The sequence below is a fragment of the Panthera uncia genome, chromosome C2, assembly GCF_023721935.1.
Source record: "Panthera uncia isolate 11264 chromosome C2, Puncia_PCG_1.0, whole genome shotgun sequence".
NCBI lineage: Eukaryota > Metazoa > Chordata > Mammalia > Carnivora > Felidae > Panthera > Panthera uncia.
This window is the reverse complement of record NC_064810.1, coordinates 129,817,290-129,836,969: the sequence shown is the minus strand read 5'-3', so window position 1 is coordinate 129,836,969 and position 19,680 is coordinate 129,817,290. Positions and strand designations below refer to the sequence as shown.

Below are 19,680 nucleotides of genomic sequence, written 5' to 3'. Positions count from 1 at the left end.
CCACATTGCTCTTCCCTCTACCAAAACATCAATTTAGTAAACTGCTCCGAAAACGATGCTCTTATCACATTTCCAATATCCTCCCTCTGAAAGAGCTGATCTGCTGTCAGTAGGAGACACAATAATGGTTTGGCAAGTGACCGCAGAAATATGGAACTTCATTATCTAACACGCCCTCTTCCAATGTGTTGAGTCACATTTATTAGCTCCTTAGACAAAAACAAGTCTTAACCAGCATTAGGGCTGACGGATACCAGAAGCTTGTGAATCACACAGAAGGATGCTCAGCCAGCCCATCCCTAAGAGCCAAAACTTTACCCAGGACATAGAGTGGACATGCCCTCCCTCCACAGAGTCTGTAATCATGTAGAAAAGGAAGGTCCAGCATAACGACTATTTGGACATTCTTGATGCCTCCTCTCCCCCGCTTCCAAGCATACATCAAGCTTTATCAAGGCTCACGCATTCCAATTTTATTCTTCACTCACATGGGACTTGGTACTGAGTTAAAGTCGGGGTAGTATAGGTCACCTCAAAAGACAGCAGAGTCAAACGAGGTACAGAAAGCTGGAGGAGGAAGACGGATGGAGCGCACAGAGGATGCGGATTCTTTGGCTGCCAAGGGGATGAAGCGCAGGCTCAGGGTAACCAGAACAAAACGAACGAGGGACGAAGGCTAAGGAACACAGGGAAGAGGAGAATGTAATAGGAGGGAGTCGACAAGGCTCATCGGCAAACGGGAAGAGTCCTTTAAACGTGGAGGACCCCGCTGGGGTCATCAGAAAGTGGGACGGATTACAGGGAGAAGGGGAGTCTGATGTGGGGTCACAGTCTTTTGGTAATAAAGAGGGGTAAGTTTCGAATAAAGCAGGGCTGGGTGGGCGGATGAAAAACAAAGGAGCCAATAACCTTCGGAAGAAGTATTTGGGACCACAAGGCAGATGGATAGTTGGGAGTGGCGAAGCGTTTGGTTTGGGGAGCTGGAAAAGGGGGGAGGGGGGGAGGGGGAGAGGAGGGGGTGGAATCGAGGTCCAGGAGGATCTGGGCGAAGAGAGAAGGGAGCTGACGTAGGCAGGAGGTTCCCTGGGCTTTGGAGGGACGAGGGAAGAGAAGGAGTCGGGTTGGCAAGAGGCGGCGGAAGGGAACAGAGGGGAGGCCTGGCTTACAGCGAATGGTGTGGAAAGAGGCCCGCGGTCGCTTCTCGAAGCTCTCCCCGAGCCGCAGGCAGTGTTCCTCGCGGTCCAGCAACGGGTTCGCGGTTCCGTTCATGGCCCCCCACGAGCCTAGCGCCCGGACCAGCGGTCTCCTGGCGCGGCCGCGGTCCGAGCTTCCGGCGCCGGCTTCCGGGGGAACGAAGCTCCCGGGGCAGCGCTCGGGGGCGCACGGCGAGCCGAGCCGGCGCCCACCCGGGGCCGGAAGCAGGTCCTCGCCTCTGCGGCGGGGTGGAGGAGGACTGCGCGGAAGCAGGGCCGCGGAACTTCCGGCGTCGGGGAGGGACTTCTGCGTTCGTGACGGAAGTGGCGGGGGCAGTGCCATGGCCAAAGGATTCCGCCGGGAGAGGTCCTCGAGGGGGATTTGTCCCCGGACCGAAGCTCCCTGATCCGGCTTCCGAGGCCGGGTCCGGGCTGAGGACTGAGTGCGTCCGTCCCTACCCGTCCAGGTGAATGTAAGAAGTGATGACGGTGAGCCCAAGCGCGGCGAACTAGATGAACACGGGTCTGACAGCCAGTGTGGCCAGCTCTCCGCAGGCCCGGGCGGCCCGGGCGCCCTAGTTTCTCCCAAGCGTCCGGAGCCCTACGGACCCTACCCCGCGCGTCACTGGCCTCTTATCCTTCACGCGTTAATGGAGGAACGAGAGCCTCAGCCCCTGGAAAACGGCGCTACCCTCCGATTCGTGAGACGGCCTCTTAGGTGTGTGATCAGAATCTCAGGCTGCCGGGCTTGACTACAAATTCCCCCCCGAAACTGGGTCTCGGATCCTTGGGAAATGATCACCCCACTTGACCACCCGTCGCCATTTCGGGAAGCTGGTGTGGTTGTTTTAAGTCACCCTTTCACGGGCATTAAAAATTGATGTTTCCTCCCTAAGATTTCTCAGTCACTTCTTGGGAGTGTCCTTTTTCTAAACCAAACCGATTTAGTATTATTATATATTTTTAATGTTTATTTATTTTAAAGAGAGGTAGAGACAGAGCACGAGTTGGGGAGGGACAGACAGAGGGAGAGAGAGAGAGAGGGAGACACAGAATCCCAAGCAGGCTCCAGGCTCTAGGCTGTCAGCACCGAGCCCGACCCAGGGCTGGAACTCACAAACTGCAAGATCATGACCTGAGCTGAAGTGGGACGCCTAACGGACCGAGCCACCCAGGCGTCCCTAAACCGATTTATTATTATAATAGTTAACTTATTCTGGTTTGAACTAGAGTTTGGTGCGTGAGAGCCCTGGCCACTGAATGTAAGCCCTCTGAAGGTAGGGATTGTGTCTTGGGCTTCTTTCTGACCGACCTCTTGTAGAGTGGGCAGGGTTTTTGTGTTGAGTCAGCATCTAGTATGTGGTGAGTTGAACTGTTTGGTGAAAGAACCGTTCTAAAGCGACTAACCAGCGTCTTAAAAACTGTCCTAGAACCACTAACCGGAATCTCCTTTTTCCTGCAAAGCACCCAGTGCTGCCCGAGGCTTGAGCCCAACGTGAAGAACCACATTTGGACAAATCCTTCCTATGTCTGCAGTATCAGCTTGGATTACTCAGGTTATTCAGGGTTGGGGAATCTTCAGCAGTGTTAAATATATTACCATCAACTTATGGGATGGCTTCTTTGCAAAGGAAAGGGCTGCAGGCAAGAATTCTCAGCGCTGAAGAAGAGGAGAAATTGCAAAGAGACCAGGCTTTAATGTCTGATTTTAAACAGCAAAAACTGGAAAAAGAGGCTCAGAAGAACTGGGACCTTTTTTACAAAAGAAATAGCACTAACTTCTTCAAAGATAGACACTGGACCACCAGAGAGTTTGAGGAACTCAGATCATGTAGAGAGGTAAACTAATATTGAACCTTGTTTGAGTTTTTCATTTCAAATGTGAAGAGGAGTGTTTATTGCCTTCCTATGGGTCTCCAGTGGATTTAGTAGGTCCTGGGTTGTATGTAGGAAAGAGAGCTTTCGAGGGCATTTTCTGTTTCTTAAAGCCAGTCTGAAAGTCATAAATATTGAATTCATGCTGGGTGACTTCAGTGACAGATTCAGATTCATAATAAAGACGATAAACACTTTACCACGGCCCTTTTGTAGAACTCTACATGTTGTGTAATTTAAGCCCTACAATAACAGTGTGAAGTAGGCATCATTGTTATCCCTACTTGCAGGTAAAATGGGGCACAAAGCTCTTTTAAGAGAGTTGTCTAATGATAGAACATGGTGAGGGAAGAAGTCCAGATTTGAGTGCAAGCAGTTTAGTCCCAGAGCCTGTTATTTTAGCTATTATCCTGTGTTTTCTTCTTTTTTTTTTTTTAATGTTTATTTATTTGAGAGAGAGAGAGAATCCCAAGGAGACACCATGCTCAGCATGGAGCCCATCTCTGGGCTTGATCTCACCAGCATGAGATCATGACCTGAGTTGAAATCAAGAGTTGGTGTGGTTTATATACACAATGGAGTACAATGTGGCAATGAGAAAGAATGAAATATGGCCTTTTGTAGCAACGTGGATGGAACTGGAGAGTGTGATGCTAAGTGAAATAAGCCATACAGAGAAAGACAGATACCATATGTGTTCATTCTTATGTGGATCCTGAGAAACTTAACAGAAGTCCATGGAGGAGGGGAAAAAAAAAGAGGTTAGAGAGGGAGAGAGCCAAACCATAAGAGACTCTTAAAAACTGAGAACAGGGGCACCTGGGTGGCTCAGTCGGTTAAGTGTCAGACTTCAGCTCAGGTCACGATCTCGCGGTCCGCGAGTTCGAGCCCCGCGTCAGGCTCTGGGCTGATGGCTCAGAGCCTGGAGCCTGCTTCCGATTCTGTGTCTCCCTCTCTCTCTGCCCCTCCCCCGTTCATGCTGTGTCTCTCTCTGTCTCAAAAATAAATAAACGTTAAAAAAAAAAATTTAAAAAAAAAACTGAGAACAAACTGAGGGTTGATGGGGGTGGGAGGGAGAGGTGGGTGGGTGATGGGTATTGAAGAGGGCATCTTTTGGGATGAGCACTGGGTGTTGTATGGAAACCAATTTGACAATAAATTTCATATATTAAAAAAAAAAAAAGAAAAGAAATCAAGAGTCGGATGCTGTGGGGTGCCTGGGTGGCTCAGTTGGTTGAGCACTCGACATCAACTCAGGTCATGATCGAGAGTTCGTGGGTTCCAGCCCCACATCAGGCTCTCTGCAGTCTTTGCAGAGCCCACTTTGCATCTTCTGTTCCCCTCTCTCTCTGTGCCTTCCTGGCTCCTGCTCGCCCTCTCTCTCAAAAAAATAAAACATTAAAAAAGAAAGGGGGGGAGGGATGCCTAATCGACCGAGCCACCCAGGTGCCCCTGCTGTGTTTTCTTTATACTAAGCTGCCCAGTGTTGGACGACAAGCAAGGTATCAGTATTAGCTTTAGGTTCTCAGTTCACTTGTTTACTGTCTGCCCCACGGGGGCAGAAACCTTGCTTCTCCTGTTTGGAGACATGTTGTAGTTTGGTTTGTTTCTCGATGATGCAAACGACTTTGCATCTCTTTCCCCAGTTTGAAGATCAAAAATTGACTGTGCTTGAAGCTGGCTGTGGTGTTGGGAACTGTTTATTCCCGCTTTTAGAAGAAGATCTGAATATCTTTGCCTATGCCTGTGACTTTTCTCCAAGAGCAGTTGAGTATGTCAAGGTTGGTGCCTTGTCCATGTTTCTGTTATATTACTGTTTTCTTAGATTTCTTTGACCTGCCTCTCTGCCCATTTGTTTATTAATTCCAGTTCTCTCTTTGAAGCTAACCAGCTATGACCATCATGAATGTGTTTTTCCTGTTTAAATACCTGTATCATACATACAGAAACACAGCTTTGGGGTACCTGCATGGCTCAGTCAGTTGAGCATCTGACTCTTGATTTCAGCTCAGGTCATGATCCCAGGGTTGTGGGATTGAGCCCTGCATTGGGGCTCTGCACCTCTCCTCTGCTCATACTCTGTCTCTAAAATTAAAAAAAAAGAAAAGAAACACAGCTTATTCAGAAAAGTAGAAAGAACTACCAAAATGATACCCATATGCTTCTACCTAAATTGAATGATTGCCAGAATTTTGTACATTTGCTTTATAGACTTGTTTCTTTGCTCAACTATTTTAAAGTATAGATGTCAAGACACTTCCATCTGAAATATGTCTGCATACATATTCAAAAAATACGGACTTTATCTGCATGGTGCAATACATGAACTGTAATCTCCTAATGTCATTAATATTCAGAATGGATTTAGATTTACCCAAGTAGTCCCAAGTGTCTTTTATAGATGTATTTAATCGAGGACTAAATCTTGTACTTCTTAATGTACCTTAAATCTCCTTAGCCTAAAACATCCCTGCCCTTCCCCTTGACCTTTTCCCCACTGGCTTTGAGCTTATTTTTTCTCTTTAATTTTTTTTATGTTTATTTTTGAGACAGAGAGAGAGTATGAGCAGGAGAGGGGCAGAGAGAGAGGGAGACACAGAATCTGAAGCAGGCTCCAGGCTCTGGGCTGTCGGCACAGAGCCCAACATGGGGCTCAAACCCACAAACCATGAGATCATGACCTGAGCTGAAGTCGAACAGTTAACCAACTGAGCCACCCAGGGGCCCCTGGCTTTGAGCTTTTGAAGAGCAAGCCATTTTCTATAATTCAGTCCCACATTCCATATTGGTCTGATTGTTTATTCATATCATTCAACTTGTTCCTTTATCCTCTGTATTTCCTTTACTGTAAACTAGAAGTTAGATTTAAACCAGGTAAAATATTTGTGGCAAAAATACTGTAATAAGTAATGTTGTATCTTTGATATTGCATCCTGTCAGGAGGCATTAATGTCTGGTAATGCTAGCTTTAGTTTTGATCTCTGGGTTAAGATAGTAACTACCTAATTCCCACCTAAAAAGTACCTTCCTAAGGGGTACAAGTATTTACCTTTTGCTATTAACAAATATGTGGGGGATACTTGGGCAAACATCTAACTTTCCATCAACCTTTTACAGTTGTACCATCCATTAGAAGTTTTTTTAATAGCGGTATCACATTGTACTATAACTTGCTTTCTTCACTCCACATCCTATCTTGTACTTTGGTTTTTTTTTGTCTTAGTACATACAGGTCTACTGTATTTTACTTAGCTGTTGTAGTATTCCACAGAATGGATATACCGTACTTTAACAGTTACCCTGTTGCTGTTTGTTTAAATTACTTCTGATTTTTTATTCTTACAAATAGGGTTAATGTGGCACTATATGCCACTCCCCAAAACACGTGTGTGCATTTTTCTCTTTGGTGATGGAAGAATTCCTTGGAGAAACGGTACACACATTTAAATTTTAATATTTGATGTATATTTTTTAATTTAATATATAAATTTTAATATATAGCTCCTATTCTGTCTATATTCTCAACGTTTGATATCAGTCTTTTTTGTATCTTCTAATCTTAGGGACAAAAAGTAATACTCCATATTTTAGTTTGTTTACCCCTTGTATATGTAAATAAGCATTAGTTTTTCTTCTGATTGTGAGTTTCTTTAGTCCACATGTATTTATCGAGAGCCTAGTATGTGCCAGTCACTGTTCCACACACTGGGACTAAGTAGTGAACAAAACACAAAAAAAATCCCTCAGGTGGAGCTTGTATTATACTATGAATTGTCTGTTCATAACCTTTGCTCATTTTTCTGTCATTTCTTTATCTTTAGAGTATATTCTGGATATTGTTTCATTTTTTACAAACATTTCTAGTTTATTTAGCATTGCTTTATGGTTTGTCTTTCAGCAGGATTTAAACTATGTGCAAATTTATTAATGTTTTCCTTTCAAGGCTCTAAGGTCTTAAGTCTTGTTTAAGAGTCCTCTAACCTTCTACATAGTTTTAAAGCTTTGGTTATCATGTTTTTAAAATTTTGGCCCTTATTTCTTCAAATATTTCTTCAGCTCTGTTCTCTCTTCTGAGATTCTAATGGCATGTGTATTATACCATTTGCTATTGTATGGCGGTTTGTTTTCTTGGATGGTGGTTTGTTTTCTTAACTTTTTTTCTCTTTGCATTTTCAGTTTGTATAATTTCTTTCATCCTATCTACAAGTTTACGGACTCCTTCTTAGGTAGTAAATGTTCCTATTGATAGCCTTTCAAAAGCATTCTTCATATTTGTTGCTGTGTTTTTGGTTTTTAGTTCGTCTAGTCGATTGTTTTTGTAGTTTCTATTTCTCTGCTGAAATTACCTATTTGATCTTAAACTTTGTCTGTGTTTTTCATTAGAGTCTTTCACTTATTAATCACAGTTATTTTAAATGCCCAAACTTCTAGTTCCTATATCTGTGTCATATTTGAGTCTGGTTCTGATGATTGCTTTGTCTCTTCAGACTATTTTTTCTTGCCATTTGGTATGTCTTGTACTTTTTTTTTCACTGAAAGTCAGGTATGTTATGTAGGGCTATGGATACTGAGGTCATAAGGATTTGTAATAATCTAGACAGGAGTTGAGCTGTGTTTGAAATCTGTTACTGTTATAGTTACCTGTGAGGTTTATCGTTGCTATGGCCACCAGAGACTTCAGAGTCCTCTGGTGACTTGGTTTATGTCACCCCTTTTGGCTTTGGGTCTGCTCTTCATACTGTTCCTCATAAAGATCCTCTCTCTTACAACTTTCCCAGCTGCAATCCACTGTTTTTATTACCACTGGAGACTTGGTAAGGTGTGGGAGAAGGGATTGTCATCTAATGTTCTGATTCTCAGTTTTTGAACTGTATAGTGGGCCTGTGTCTCAGGGGTGTGGCCTTCACAAGTGTGTCTGTGCTCTAGGACTAGAGCTTTCCTCTCCTTTTCGTCCCTCAGTATCTATCTGGTGTCCTCCTCGATGGTCTTGAGGCCATTCTCCCTTCAGATCAAGACTAGGTCTATCAATCCCCAGCACCTCCACCAAAAAAAAAAAAAAAAAAAGACTAGGTCTGGGGGGCGCTGGCTCAGTCCGAAGAGCTTGCAACTCTTGATGTTAGGGTTGTGAGTTCAAGCCCTACATTGGGTGTGGAGATTACTAAAAAAATAAACTTAAAAAAAAAAATTAAGAATGGGTCTGGGCAGAGCAGTTTCCTCCCCTCTTGGCAGTGGTATTCGCTAGTACCCTAAGGCTGCAGGCTCCAGGAGACCTTTCCCCTGTAGTTTGAATCTTTTCTTCCTTAAAGGAGTTGAGAAAGTCCAGTACTAGATGGAGCACCATCTTCTCTGTGAGAGCCCCTTGATGTTCTTAGAAGAAACACCTATAAAAAGATGGGAATGTTCCTGTTACTTCCACCCCCAGAGGCCCAGAGGCTTCACACTATAACATCCGCACTCAGTCTACAGCAGTTTGTCAAATTTCTAGTTTTATCTTTCCAGTTTGGGGGTTTCTGCCTCAGGTAAGCAAATGCTTCGGTCCTGTGTCTCCCTGAAGGCACTTATCTGTCTCCAGATTGGGGGACGGCTGCTGGTTCGTTGGCCTTTATTCTTTGATGGGTTCACAAAAAAAGCCATTACTTGGCTGTCTGTCCATCTTTTTTCTTATTGTAAGGATGGGAGCTGCATTTTTATACTACTGTATGTCTTTGAACTGAAACCAGAACCTTTAAGTCACCTAGGTAACCAATTGTCCTTTAGCACAAATGTATAGCTAGTTGTTCTAACACAGTAAGTTGAATGAGAAAATTCATTTTTCTTCCCTGATAATTGTCACTTTTATTGTCTACCTTTTTTGATATGTCATCTTTGTCACTTGTCTTTTGTCATATGCGATACTAAATTCCCCTATATACGTGGGTCTGTTTTGGGGACTCTGATCTGTCTTCGTAGTCTATTTGTCCCCATTCTCAAACCTCATTGTTTCAGTACTGCATTTTGTAGTATGTTTTGAAGTCCAGTAGTGTACCTCCTCCTTCATTGTTCTTCAGTTTAAAAATTGGCTTGGCTATTCCTAAAGATTTTTGCTTCCAGATGAATCAAATTTGCCTTTGTGTCAAGTTTCTAGAAATCTATTGGGATTCTATTGAGGTTGCATTGGATTTAAAAGCAGATTTATAGGTAGAATTGACGTCTTTTCAATATTGAATCTTCCCATCCAAGAACTTTGTATTTATTCGAGTCCTTATTTACGTTAAAGAAAGTTTTGTGGGGCGCCTGGATGGCTCAGTCGGTTGAGCGTCCGACTTTGGCTCAGGTCATGATCTCACAGCTCGTGAGTTCGAGCCCCACGTCGGGTCTGTGCTGACAGCTCAGAGCCTGGAGCCTGCTTCTGCTTCTGTGTCTCCCTCTCTCTGCCCCTAACCCACTCACATTCTCTCTGTCTCTCTCAAAAAAAAACATTAAAAATTTTTTTTCTTAAAGAAAGGTTTGTTATTTTTTTATAATGTCTTATAAGATCTTAGACTTTATGATACTCTTTATTTATAAGAGTAGTATATGTATTTTTTTTGATAATGCCCTTAAACCCCCCATTCAAAATGTACAGGAACACACTTGTTTAAAAAAAAAAAAAGTGGGGGTGGGGCGGGGAAGAAGAAGAAATTTGGTTTATTTGGCTTGCTGTCTCAAGGGAAAATATGCAGAACTGTGGGAGCATCTCCATGAGTGGATCGGGAAGGACTTCTCAGAGGATTTAGGCTTGTAATGGGTGATTTCAAAGGAGGATTAAGGAAGCACGGGTCAGTTTTGACTTATCCCTCTAGAAATCTATGCTTCTAGAATGCGCAGCTTTGAACATGTGATAGCTCTTCAGTGTTCTATCCTCAGTTAAAGATGATTTGTTAAAATGAAATCTTGCCCCTCCTAGTAACATCAAATGCTACAGGCGTTAGCGTGCAAATGGCACATTACTCAGTTTTACCCAGTAACAAAGTGATCTGTGATTTTTGTGTAGCAGTGCACAAGTGGAAATAGATCCATTTTCCATCGGATCTCCTTTTGATGCTGTATTTTTCTCTGTGTGTCAACATGGGTGTTGCATTAAAATTCTTTTCTTTTTCCCCCTTCTCTAGCAAAATCCTTTATATGACACAGAAAGATGCAAGGTGTTCCAGTGTGATCTAACCAAAGATGACCTTCTGGAACATGTGCCCCCAGAGTCCGTGGATGTTGTCATGTTGATATTTGTCCTCTCTGCTGTTCACCCTGATAAGATGCACCTTGTCTTACAAAACATTTACCAGGTTAGTAATTTGGAGCCTGGAGGTTGGACATCCTGATCTTTTTGCTTACCTCTCCTCTGAGGCTCATGTCTAGTTCACAAAGCCCCCTCGTTCTCACTAGGTGTAGGCCATGCAGTCAGTGTATCGAAGGGGTTCTCCTACATAAAACATTCAGTTTGAATTCTGGTTTGTCTGGTAGCCATCACTGCTCTTCAGTTTGGCCAGCTTTGGAGCGAGGATGATTTTGTAGTTATTTGAGCTCTGTGCATGGAATAACATGCAGATAGTCCCTGCTGGAAAAGGAGAAGAAGATATGGTTCGGGGTCAAGAATGTAGTCCGGCATCAGAGTGCCTAGAGACGATACCTGGCTTCCCTGCTTAGGCAAGTTTCTTTACCTCCCTGAGCCTCAGTTTCATTACCTATATAATACTGAGATACTGAGATGAAATACACGCAATATGTATAAAGTGCTTAGTACAATGCCTAGAAGGTGGTAAGTGCTCTTCAAAAATCAGCCGTTGTTGTCACTATCATCATTGCTGCCAGAATGAGGAGAACCCAAACTTCTCTGGCCATCAGGAGGCTGCTGTAGCATTCAGGAAGTAAAGCATCACTCTTAAGTCATGTGACTCAAGACAAATCACGTCATCTTCCTTCTGTGGGCTTCAGTGTCCTTGGCTGTAAAATGGGGGTGTCTGTTAGGGTTATTGTGAGATGCAAGTGAGATCATGAATGAGGCTGCTTTGTAAACTACGGTAGAAGCTCTCTTATCTGTGGCAACAATGTTGATTAAAGATCAACTAAATCAAAAAATCATGAAAAAGGTACATTCTTACCTTAAACATTTTATTATGGCTTAAAATATGTTACTATTCTTTTATCACTCTTTTGATGTAGAGCCACGGCCCTTTCTTTTGAGTATGGGGCTATTTACCATCTTTCTTACCATCTTATGAACCACATACATAGTAGAGTTTTGGCTTCTTTAAAAGTGGAGCAAAGACTTAAAAATGATTGGAAACTTAACGTAAGGGCAAATTTTTTTATATTTTTAACCTAGACTCACCTTTGGTTCTCCCATGTCTAACAGCAGTTCAGTGCTTCTCTATCATGTCTTTCCAAAAGTTTCAGTGTACTTTTCAGAGAAAATAAAAATGCTCTTTACTTGCATTGCATTGTTTATATATTCATATATAATTCTAAATCTAAGTACAGCTGGTGTAAGCAAGTTTGGGAACCAACACAAGTGACCAGTGGTAAGCATGCAGGTCACCTGGGGGCCACTAAATGGCAAGGGCACACAATGTGGAAAGCCTGTCAAGCCTCACCTGTTCAGCGAGTCAGAGGCCTCAGTCAGTCTGCTTTATAAAAGGGAGGGAAGAACATTCAGCAAGTTGAAAAAGTAGACGTTTTAAATGTTTTTTAAGTAGCGAAACAAACTTCAAGACACTGGAAACCTTTTAGGAAGTAATTATTCTCACTTAAAACAACATTTTAAGAAATTCAGATGTTGCCACGGTGGTTTCAGCTCTCTGCTCGTGAGGTTTTGTAAGGTTTTTTCTCCTTACTTCCCCTTTCCCTGCCCCTGGTATCTGAGCAGATGAGAACCCAGCATATACCCACAAATGGGCATGGAACTGAAGCTGAGTAAAGAGGGAAGAGAGGGCATCAGGGAAAAGATGGTAGGATCACCTGATTTGAAGGTCCAGGTGAGGATAAAGGATGATGAAAGATGGGGAAGTAGAGAGAGAGCTGGAAAGATGGGGCAGGGGGGATGACCAAGGTGACTCGTATGACACTGAGAGACCGGAGGGGTTATGCTTTTTAGTGTTGACAAGACTTCAGGACGTTACCATGGGAGTGAGTGGTTTGGAAGGGTAAGACCTTGGAAAAGTTCAAGTCATTAAGAGGCCAGCATATTTGGAGGGATAATCCACATATATTGAAATTACTCTGAACTAAGAATGGAGTAGTATTAAGGAGAGGAGAATAAATCAGAAACATTCATCCTGAAACAGGGAAATGACCCTGGCACTAATAGATGACAGTAATATTAAGGGATAGCAGATCATATAATCTGATGACAAGAGATTCAGAGCTAGGGATTTTAGGGAGGAAAGAGAATACATGAGAAAGTAGCAATGAGAAGCATGGAGGGCGCCAGGCTCATCTCTAAGCCCAGTGGTACAAAGGTGAGGAGAGAAAACAGCCATGACTTGAGAGGTTGCAGGGAAAACAGTGTCCTCAGGAACAGTCTGTTAGCACCAGGATGTGAAAGGAACATTGAGAAGAGGTGGATACTAGTGATTTCACTGATGAAAGGTTTCAGGGATTGGAGAGAAGTAGGAGTTGGGGACAGAATAAAGAGCATCTGGAACTCGATGGGGCGAGAGCGCCTACTATCAGTTTTGCTTTTCAGCATTATCTTGGTGGTCCTAATCAGCTCAAAAAGACAAGAAAGAAAATAAAAGATGGGGGAAAAATAGGGATGAAAGACAAAACTCATTTGCAAATAATGTAATTGTCTAATTAGAATATATTAAGACTATAAAAGTATAAGATGAATGTACTCTGCTTAATGTCACAGAGCTCTTCACACCTAACAAAGAGTAACATGCATTGTTCAACCTTACTTTTCCATTTAATATTATACATTTTATTTTCTTAATTTTTTAAAAAAAATTTTTGTGTGTATTTATTTATTTTGAAAAAGGGAGAGAGAGAATCCCAAGCAGGCTCCACACTGTCAGCACAGAGCCTGATGTAGGGCTCAAACCCACAAACCATGAGATCATGACCTGAGCTGAAACCAAGAGTCGGAGGCTTAATTGACTAAGCCACCCACGTGCCCCCTATACATTTTATTTTTTGTTGTTGCTTGATCGATTGGAGGTTTTGGGTAGGGTTTCTTTGTTTTCTGAGCAAATTGACAAGGTGGTTCTAAGTTTACATGAAAGAACAAAGATCAAAACACTTCTGAAGAAAAACAAAACGGGGGAAATCTGTACCCTACCAGATGAAAAGACTTCTTACTGCTACAGTAATTAAGATAGAATGATGTTAGCAGAGGGACAACTTGAATGTGATAGCTTAAACACAGATCCACGCATACATGGGAATTTGATATATGGTAGAAGTGACAATGAAGATCACTAGAAAAATAGGGACTGTTCAGTAAGTGATGCTGGGACCACTGGGTGTCCATGTAGGAAAGAATGATTGTACTTCTCCTTCACATCCTATACAAAAATCATTCTCGGGTGAATTAAAGACTTAAGTGAAAAAGACAAAAATGTAAGCCTTTCAGAAGAAAATACAGGAAAAAATCTCTATGACCTCACAGTGTGGAGTTTTTTCAAAAGATGACTCAAAGCATTCTAAGCATAAAGATGATTATAACAAAAGTAGGAATTTCTGTTCTTCAAAAGACAATATAATACAAAGAAAAAAAAACCCAACAACTTTGGAAAAGTGAGTTAAAGTCTATAAACTGTTCAAAGATTAGTACCCAGAATACGTGAGAAATTCCTGTGAAAGAAGTACAAGCAAATTAATAGAAAAATGGGCAGATGTGAATAGTCGTTTTCTTGAAGAGAACACACATATGAAAAGATTATCTCAGTAACCCAGGAAATGTAAAATAAAACCCCAATGAGATACCGCTAGGTTAACCAAATTAAAGAAGTCTGACAAAGCCAAGTATTGTTGAGGGTATGCCTATTCTTGACTTAAATAGAAACATACAGGGGCGCCTGGGTGGCTCAGTCGGTTCAGCGTCCAGCTCTTGGTTTCAGCTCAGGTCACGATCTCGCCGTTTCGTGAGTTTGAGCCCCGCGTCAGGCTCCACGCTACCAGCACAGAATAGGATTTAATAAAATTAATGGAATTTTCTGCCTCCCCCACTCGCACTGTCTCTCTCTCTCTCAGGGTAAACTATTTAGAAAAATTTTAGTGGAAACATACAGTATATTATTTATATTTTAACAGTAATGAAATTTTTTTATTATTATTCAGTTGAGCTGTCTCAATCCACACCTGGCCCCTGTTGTAATCTTTCTTTGGTAACAAATTCCATTTCAGCAGTCCTTTCTATTTTTACCCCCAATAGAATTCTTTTTTCAGCTGATGTGGAATGAGTTCACAACAGTAGCAGATTGCGATCTCTCTGCCATCATACGTAGTGCCTGAGTCATTAATTTGAAACCATGTGCTTCATCTGAAAATTACAGAAGGAGAAGCAATCTCTCAGCCTCTGACAACAAGACCCAAAGGTGGGCAGCTCTGAGGCCTTCATGAACAACCACAGTAATAAGCTGTGGTAAGATAGATGTAATTACTGTAGAATGTTAACACTGAGAATTTTTAAAACTAGGTTTCAACTGAAAGACAACCTTAAGGTTGAATTCCCTCATTTTGGGAATAGAATGAAGTAAAAATAGACAAAATTTGTCATCAGAAGACCTCGATATTTGTCTGCCAGTGCCACCAACTTGCCTTGAAATCTCAGACAAGTCACTCTGACTCTGAGCCTTGCTCACCGTAAAAGTGGCTATAATAGACCTCCCGTTCCCCTCCCTCCCCACCCCTAACCTACTTCTTGGAGTTGTTTAGAGAATGAAAGAACGTAATGGTGAAAAATGCCTGCTAGCCATGATCAAAGGAGGCATTAGTATTGAACTTATTATTTTATAGACAAGAAAACATAGGGATGAAATTACTTGCTCAAGGTTATTCAACTAGTTATGGAAGAACTGGGATATGAAGCAAGACTTCCAAATTCCTGAGTGTTCTTCCCACTGTCCCATGGAGCCTTCCTTCTGCAATTAAGAATAAGCCTTTTTCCTATAAACTAAATTTTTCAGAATTTTCTCTTCACAATTCACATTTTTTTAAAACTTGGCGTTCTAGACTAAGGATGTTTTTACCCAAGAGGCTCTTTACTGATGCTATTTAGAATGCATCCCTCATTGATTAGAATTTACTAAATGAGGAAACTGCAGCTCACTTGGAAGTATTAGGGACAGTCTTTCATACCCCTATTCAAGAGGAAATACACCAAACTGCATCAAAAGTCTAATATTATGTCACGTCTTAAAAATCATCTTATTGTTGTGATGAATCAGAATAAGGTTTAATTGGGGTGCCTGGGGTGGCTCAGTTGGTTAAGTGTCCAACTCTTGATCTCAGCTCAGGTCCTTTTTTCTTTTTTTTTTTTTTAATGTTTTATTTATTTTTGAGGCGGTGGCAGGGGCAGAGGGGCAGAGAGGAAGACACAGAATCTCAAGGAGGGTCCAGGCTCCAAACTGTCGGCACATAGCCTGACATGGGGCTCAAACCCACGAACCGTGAAATTACGACCCAAGCTGAAGTTGAACACTTAACCGACTGAGCCACCCAGGCACCCTGTTCTCCGCTCAGGTCTTGATCTCAGGGCTGTGAGTTCAGTCCTTGCGTTGGGCTCTGTGCTGGGCATGAAGCCTACTTTAAAAAAAATACAGAATAGGGTTTAATAAAATTAATGCCTTTTAAGTCCGCTCTTATTTAGTAGCGTTCATGCATTTTGAAAGAATTCTCACATAAAAAGGAAATGTCACAGTACATACCACTTTCTCTTCATTTTGAAAAGCGTATGCTATTTGCTTTATAAGATGGAGGGAGTTATAATACCCACACCCTGCCGGTGCCTACTCCCAATTTTCGAGACACCTACTCTGTGACACCTGTCTCTGAAAGACTTTAGTGAGGGACTCCCAGCCGGGCCTGACCATGATCCCCTTCCCTACACTGCTGCACTGGCCTGAGGACCTGTTATAAGGCACATGTAGGACGAATACTCAGTTACCCCTCCTCCCCTTAGCCGTGCTTTTCTTGTCAGTAGCGTGAATGGAATTGGAATGACACTTCCCCCAATCCCCCTCCAGGGCTAACAGGTGTCTCTGATTCTACATTATGATGCCTTTTGACCCAAATGTGCGTCTTGACTACCCCCCACTTAGTGGCCGAGGTGTGAATCGTGCATAAATCACTTATGTAGTGTCCATTTTCTCATCTTGCACGAGGATGATAATCTCTCCTTTCTCCCTCCTGTCTGATAAACTGCCGAGTGCACTCTGTTATTAGCATGGTGGGCAAGCTATGCATAATTGTAGCACAGTGAAACCCAAGTGGAGACTTAAAATGAGGAAAGCCAGCTAGAATCAGTAAGAAGCCAAAAGGACATATTTTTTTAAAGGGTCACTTTGACTTCAGGATCATATACTAGGAGATGGCTGATAAAATGGCAGGAGAACGTGCCTTAAGATAAGACTTTGATTTAACGTCATTAGCATTTTAATTGATATGACATTGGACCTTGTAGGTGCTCAAGAAGTATCCCTCTAATGCATGGGGCCCCGCAGGTCTTGCTATACCTTTGATTAGGAGGCTGTTTTTCCTTCAAACTATGGATGGTTCAGTCTGGTTCCTTTCATAATTATCACAAATGTAAGATATTTTAATCCCTGAATCAATCAGATTTTATTTTATTTGAATAAGTTTTATTTGCCTGGGTTCCCCAGAGTTACGTGCCGCCTGCTTTTGTTTCATAGGTATTAAAACCAGGCAAAAGTGTCTTGTTTCGGGACTATGGGCTGTATGATCATGCCATGCTTAGGTTTAAAGCTGGCAGCAAACTTGGAGAAAACTTTTATGCTAGACAAGACGGAACCAGATCGTATTTTTTTACTGATGGTAAGATTAATGGAATTTGTCTTTAATTGTTTACTTGCTTGCATTATCACTGGGGTACTGGCCGGAGGCGGGGGCAGCTGCACGTAGCGCAAGGTCCCGGCTGGAACAGTCTCCGACGCGCACCACGTAGCACCTGGGATGACAGGGACGAGGCCCTGGCCGTGGTGAGCTCACAGGCCTCCTCTGGTGACAGTGTCTAGTTAGTGAGCCCAGGTTAGTGGACAGACTCTGACATGCCACGTGGCTGCCCTGCCAGGAAATGTGCTGGAAAAGGGGGAGGCCAAATGGGGATCCTCACTTCGTCCAGTCACAAAGAAAACAGGTAGGATGGGGCGCCAAGCTGGCTCAGTCAGAAGAGCATATGTGACTTAATCTTGGGGGTCGTGAGTTCAAGCCCCACACTGGGTGTGGAGGTTACTAAAAACAAATAAATAAACTTAAAAAAAAAAAGATGAGTATAATGCCTGGAGATTACCTTCCCAGGTTATAAAGACAAGAAACCTTTTTGTATAAAGGTTTTAAGTATGCAAATTTACTATAGGGGTCTTTAAAAAGTCATTTTTAAAAAATTCCTCCTTAATATTTATTCATTTTTGAGAGACAGAGCACACACAGGGGAGGGGCAGAGAGAGAAAAGGAGACACAGAATCTGAAGCAGGCTCCAGGCTCTGAACTGTCAGCACAGAGCCTGATGCGGGGCTCGAATTCACAAACTACGAGATCGTGACCTGAGCTGAAATTGGCCACCCAACTGACTGAGCCACCCAGGGGCCCCTAAAAAGTCATTTTGATAAGAAAAGCATCCAACCCCCGAACATTATTTCAGTCTTATACTAGATATTTTGAACTATTAGTTTTAAGCCTACTTAATCGTTTGGACCACAAAATAATTACCTTCTTAAACTCTATTTTTACAACTGTTTGTATTTCTTAAAGTATTCTTTTGGATGTAGAAGGAAATCAGAAATGAGTGATTACCATTAAAACTGCAAAGCCAGAAAATGTCAGGGGAAAGTTAAAAATATTCATGCTCCTGTTTACTGAAATCTCAATTGTAAATAATTGAGAAGATGTAGTGATGTCTGCAGAGTACGTCAGAGCATGTCCTCGGAAGCAGGGCTCTAAGGGTCTTCACTTTCACTACATGGCCATTCTGTTGGTTTCAGTGAACATGTAGTGATGTATTATTTGGGTTAAAGTTTCCTTAGGGTATATCACTACAAAGGGATTTTCCCCGCCACTCTGGTTACAGAATTTCCTCCTTCGTGTTAGGATAGGTGAGGTGCTTGGTGCAAGCAAACTGAACACATGAAGACTTTATATGAATATAGCCACTTTGAATATTGTTTCTTTTTACTCAGACATTGGTATTTGGGGATTCATAATAATAGGGCAAGGTGGCCATACTCCAGGTTGTCCTTAAACTTTTCTGATGAAATTATTTAGTTGGGGGTTTCTATTTGGGTGTGAGATGAGAAGTAGGAGTGTGTTACTTTCTAAAACAAAACCTTCTTTAAATTTTAGCACTGGAGTTTTTGTTATATTAAAAAAATACCATAACCCTCCTCCCTGCCCCCCCCCCCCGCCCCCTTTACCACCTCAGAGCAAACGTAGTATCAAGACCATGAGCGTCACAAGGTCACCTGGGCGGCTCAGTTAAGCCTCCAGCTTCAGCTCAGGTCATGATCTCAGGGTTTGTGAGTTTGAGCCCCGTATCGGGCTCTGTGATGACAGCTTGGAGCCTGGAGCCTGCTTCAGATTCTGTGTCTCCCTCTGCCCTTCCCCCTGCTTATGTTTGCACGTTCTCTCTGTCTCTGTCTCTGTCTCTGTCTCTGTCTCTCTCTCTCTCTCTCTCTCTCTCTCTCAAAAATAAACAAACAAAAGACCATGAGCATTGTTGATCTGCTTCCTTACAGAATTCCTGGCTCAGCTCTTTATGGACACAGGTTACGAAGAAGTGGTGAATGAGTATGTGTTTCGTGAGACGGTGAATAAAAAAGAAGGCCTGTGTGTGCCGAGGGTTTTTCTTCAGAGCAAATTCCGAAAGTGTCCTAAGAACCCAACACCCTTGACCCTGGGCCTGGGTCACAAGTCCTGACTTTTCACAAGGTTGGCATTTGTGCCTCCCCTTGAAGAGGAAAGTTTGAAGTAACTCTATTTTGTATATTTTTATATTTTAACTTTTTAAAAATGAGCATATATAATTTTTATATGAAAAGGTAGCAAGTGTGTGTGTATATTACAACAATGCAAATAAAATTTCCAGGCCTGAAAAGTAAAGAAAGTTTGATGGTATAATGTAGTGCAGCCAGGCTGTCTGACTGAAATTCCACGAAGGGAAAAGCATAAGTGCTTAAAGAGATCCTTGCCGTCACTACTGAGAGCCTGTAAGTGCGCCCCCAGGCAGCACGTCAGGCAGCCCTGTGGAAAAATGAGGCCAAATAGACCGAAATAACACATCCAGATGTATTTTTAGCCTGAAGGATTGTTCTCTTTTTCCAGTGTCTCCTATTTGCCCGTTTTTCTCCGCTTCAGTTCATTTATGTGCCTCTTCAAGACCAGTGTTTCACAAATACAGCTTTTGCTATGACTCGAGAACCCA

The 19,680-nt window shown here is 42.5% G+C and overlaps 2 protein-coding genes across 9 annotated transcripts in view; one reads left to right on the top strand and one right to left on the bottom strand.

Moving 5' to 3' along the window:
• Positions 1–1,536, bottom strand: part of EAF1 (ELL associated factor 1) — a 25,937-nt gene extending 24,401 nt beyond the window's left edge. For both annotated transcript variants that reach the window (XM_049628850.1, XM_049628849.1), the window contains exon 1: positions 1,167–1,536. In XM_049628850.1, the coding sequence (XP_049484807.1) occupies positions 1,167–1,536 (370 nt within the window). The remainder of the gene's footprint in view (positions 1–1,166) is intronic.
• Positions 529–19,680, top strand: METTL6 (methyltransferase 6, methylcytidine). 7 transcript variants are annotated; one of them, XM_049628855.1, is made up of 6 exons: positions 529–851; positions 2,658–3,032; positions 4,715–4,849; positions 10,199–10,369; positions 16,937–17,078; positions 18,995–19,680. In XM_049628855.1, the coding sequence occupies exons 2-6, from the start codon at positions 2,808–2,810 to the stop codon at positions 19,174–19,176; spliced, it is 855 nt and encodes a 284-aa protein (XP_049484812.1). In that variant the 5' UTR covers positions 529–851; positions 2,658–2,807; the 3' UTR covers positions 19,177–19,680. The 7 variants fall into 7 exon arrangements, with proteins under 7 accessions (XP_049484812.1, XP_049484811.1, XP_049484813.1 ...); XM_049628854.1 differs by lacking the exon at positions 529–851 and adding an exon at positions 1,600–1,682; XM_049628856.1 differs by lacking the exon at positions 529–851 and adding an exon at positions 1,824–1,911 and having other exon boundaries at positions 4,715–4,834.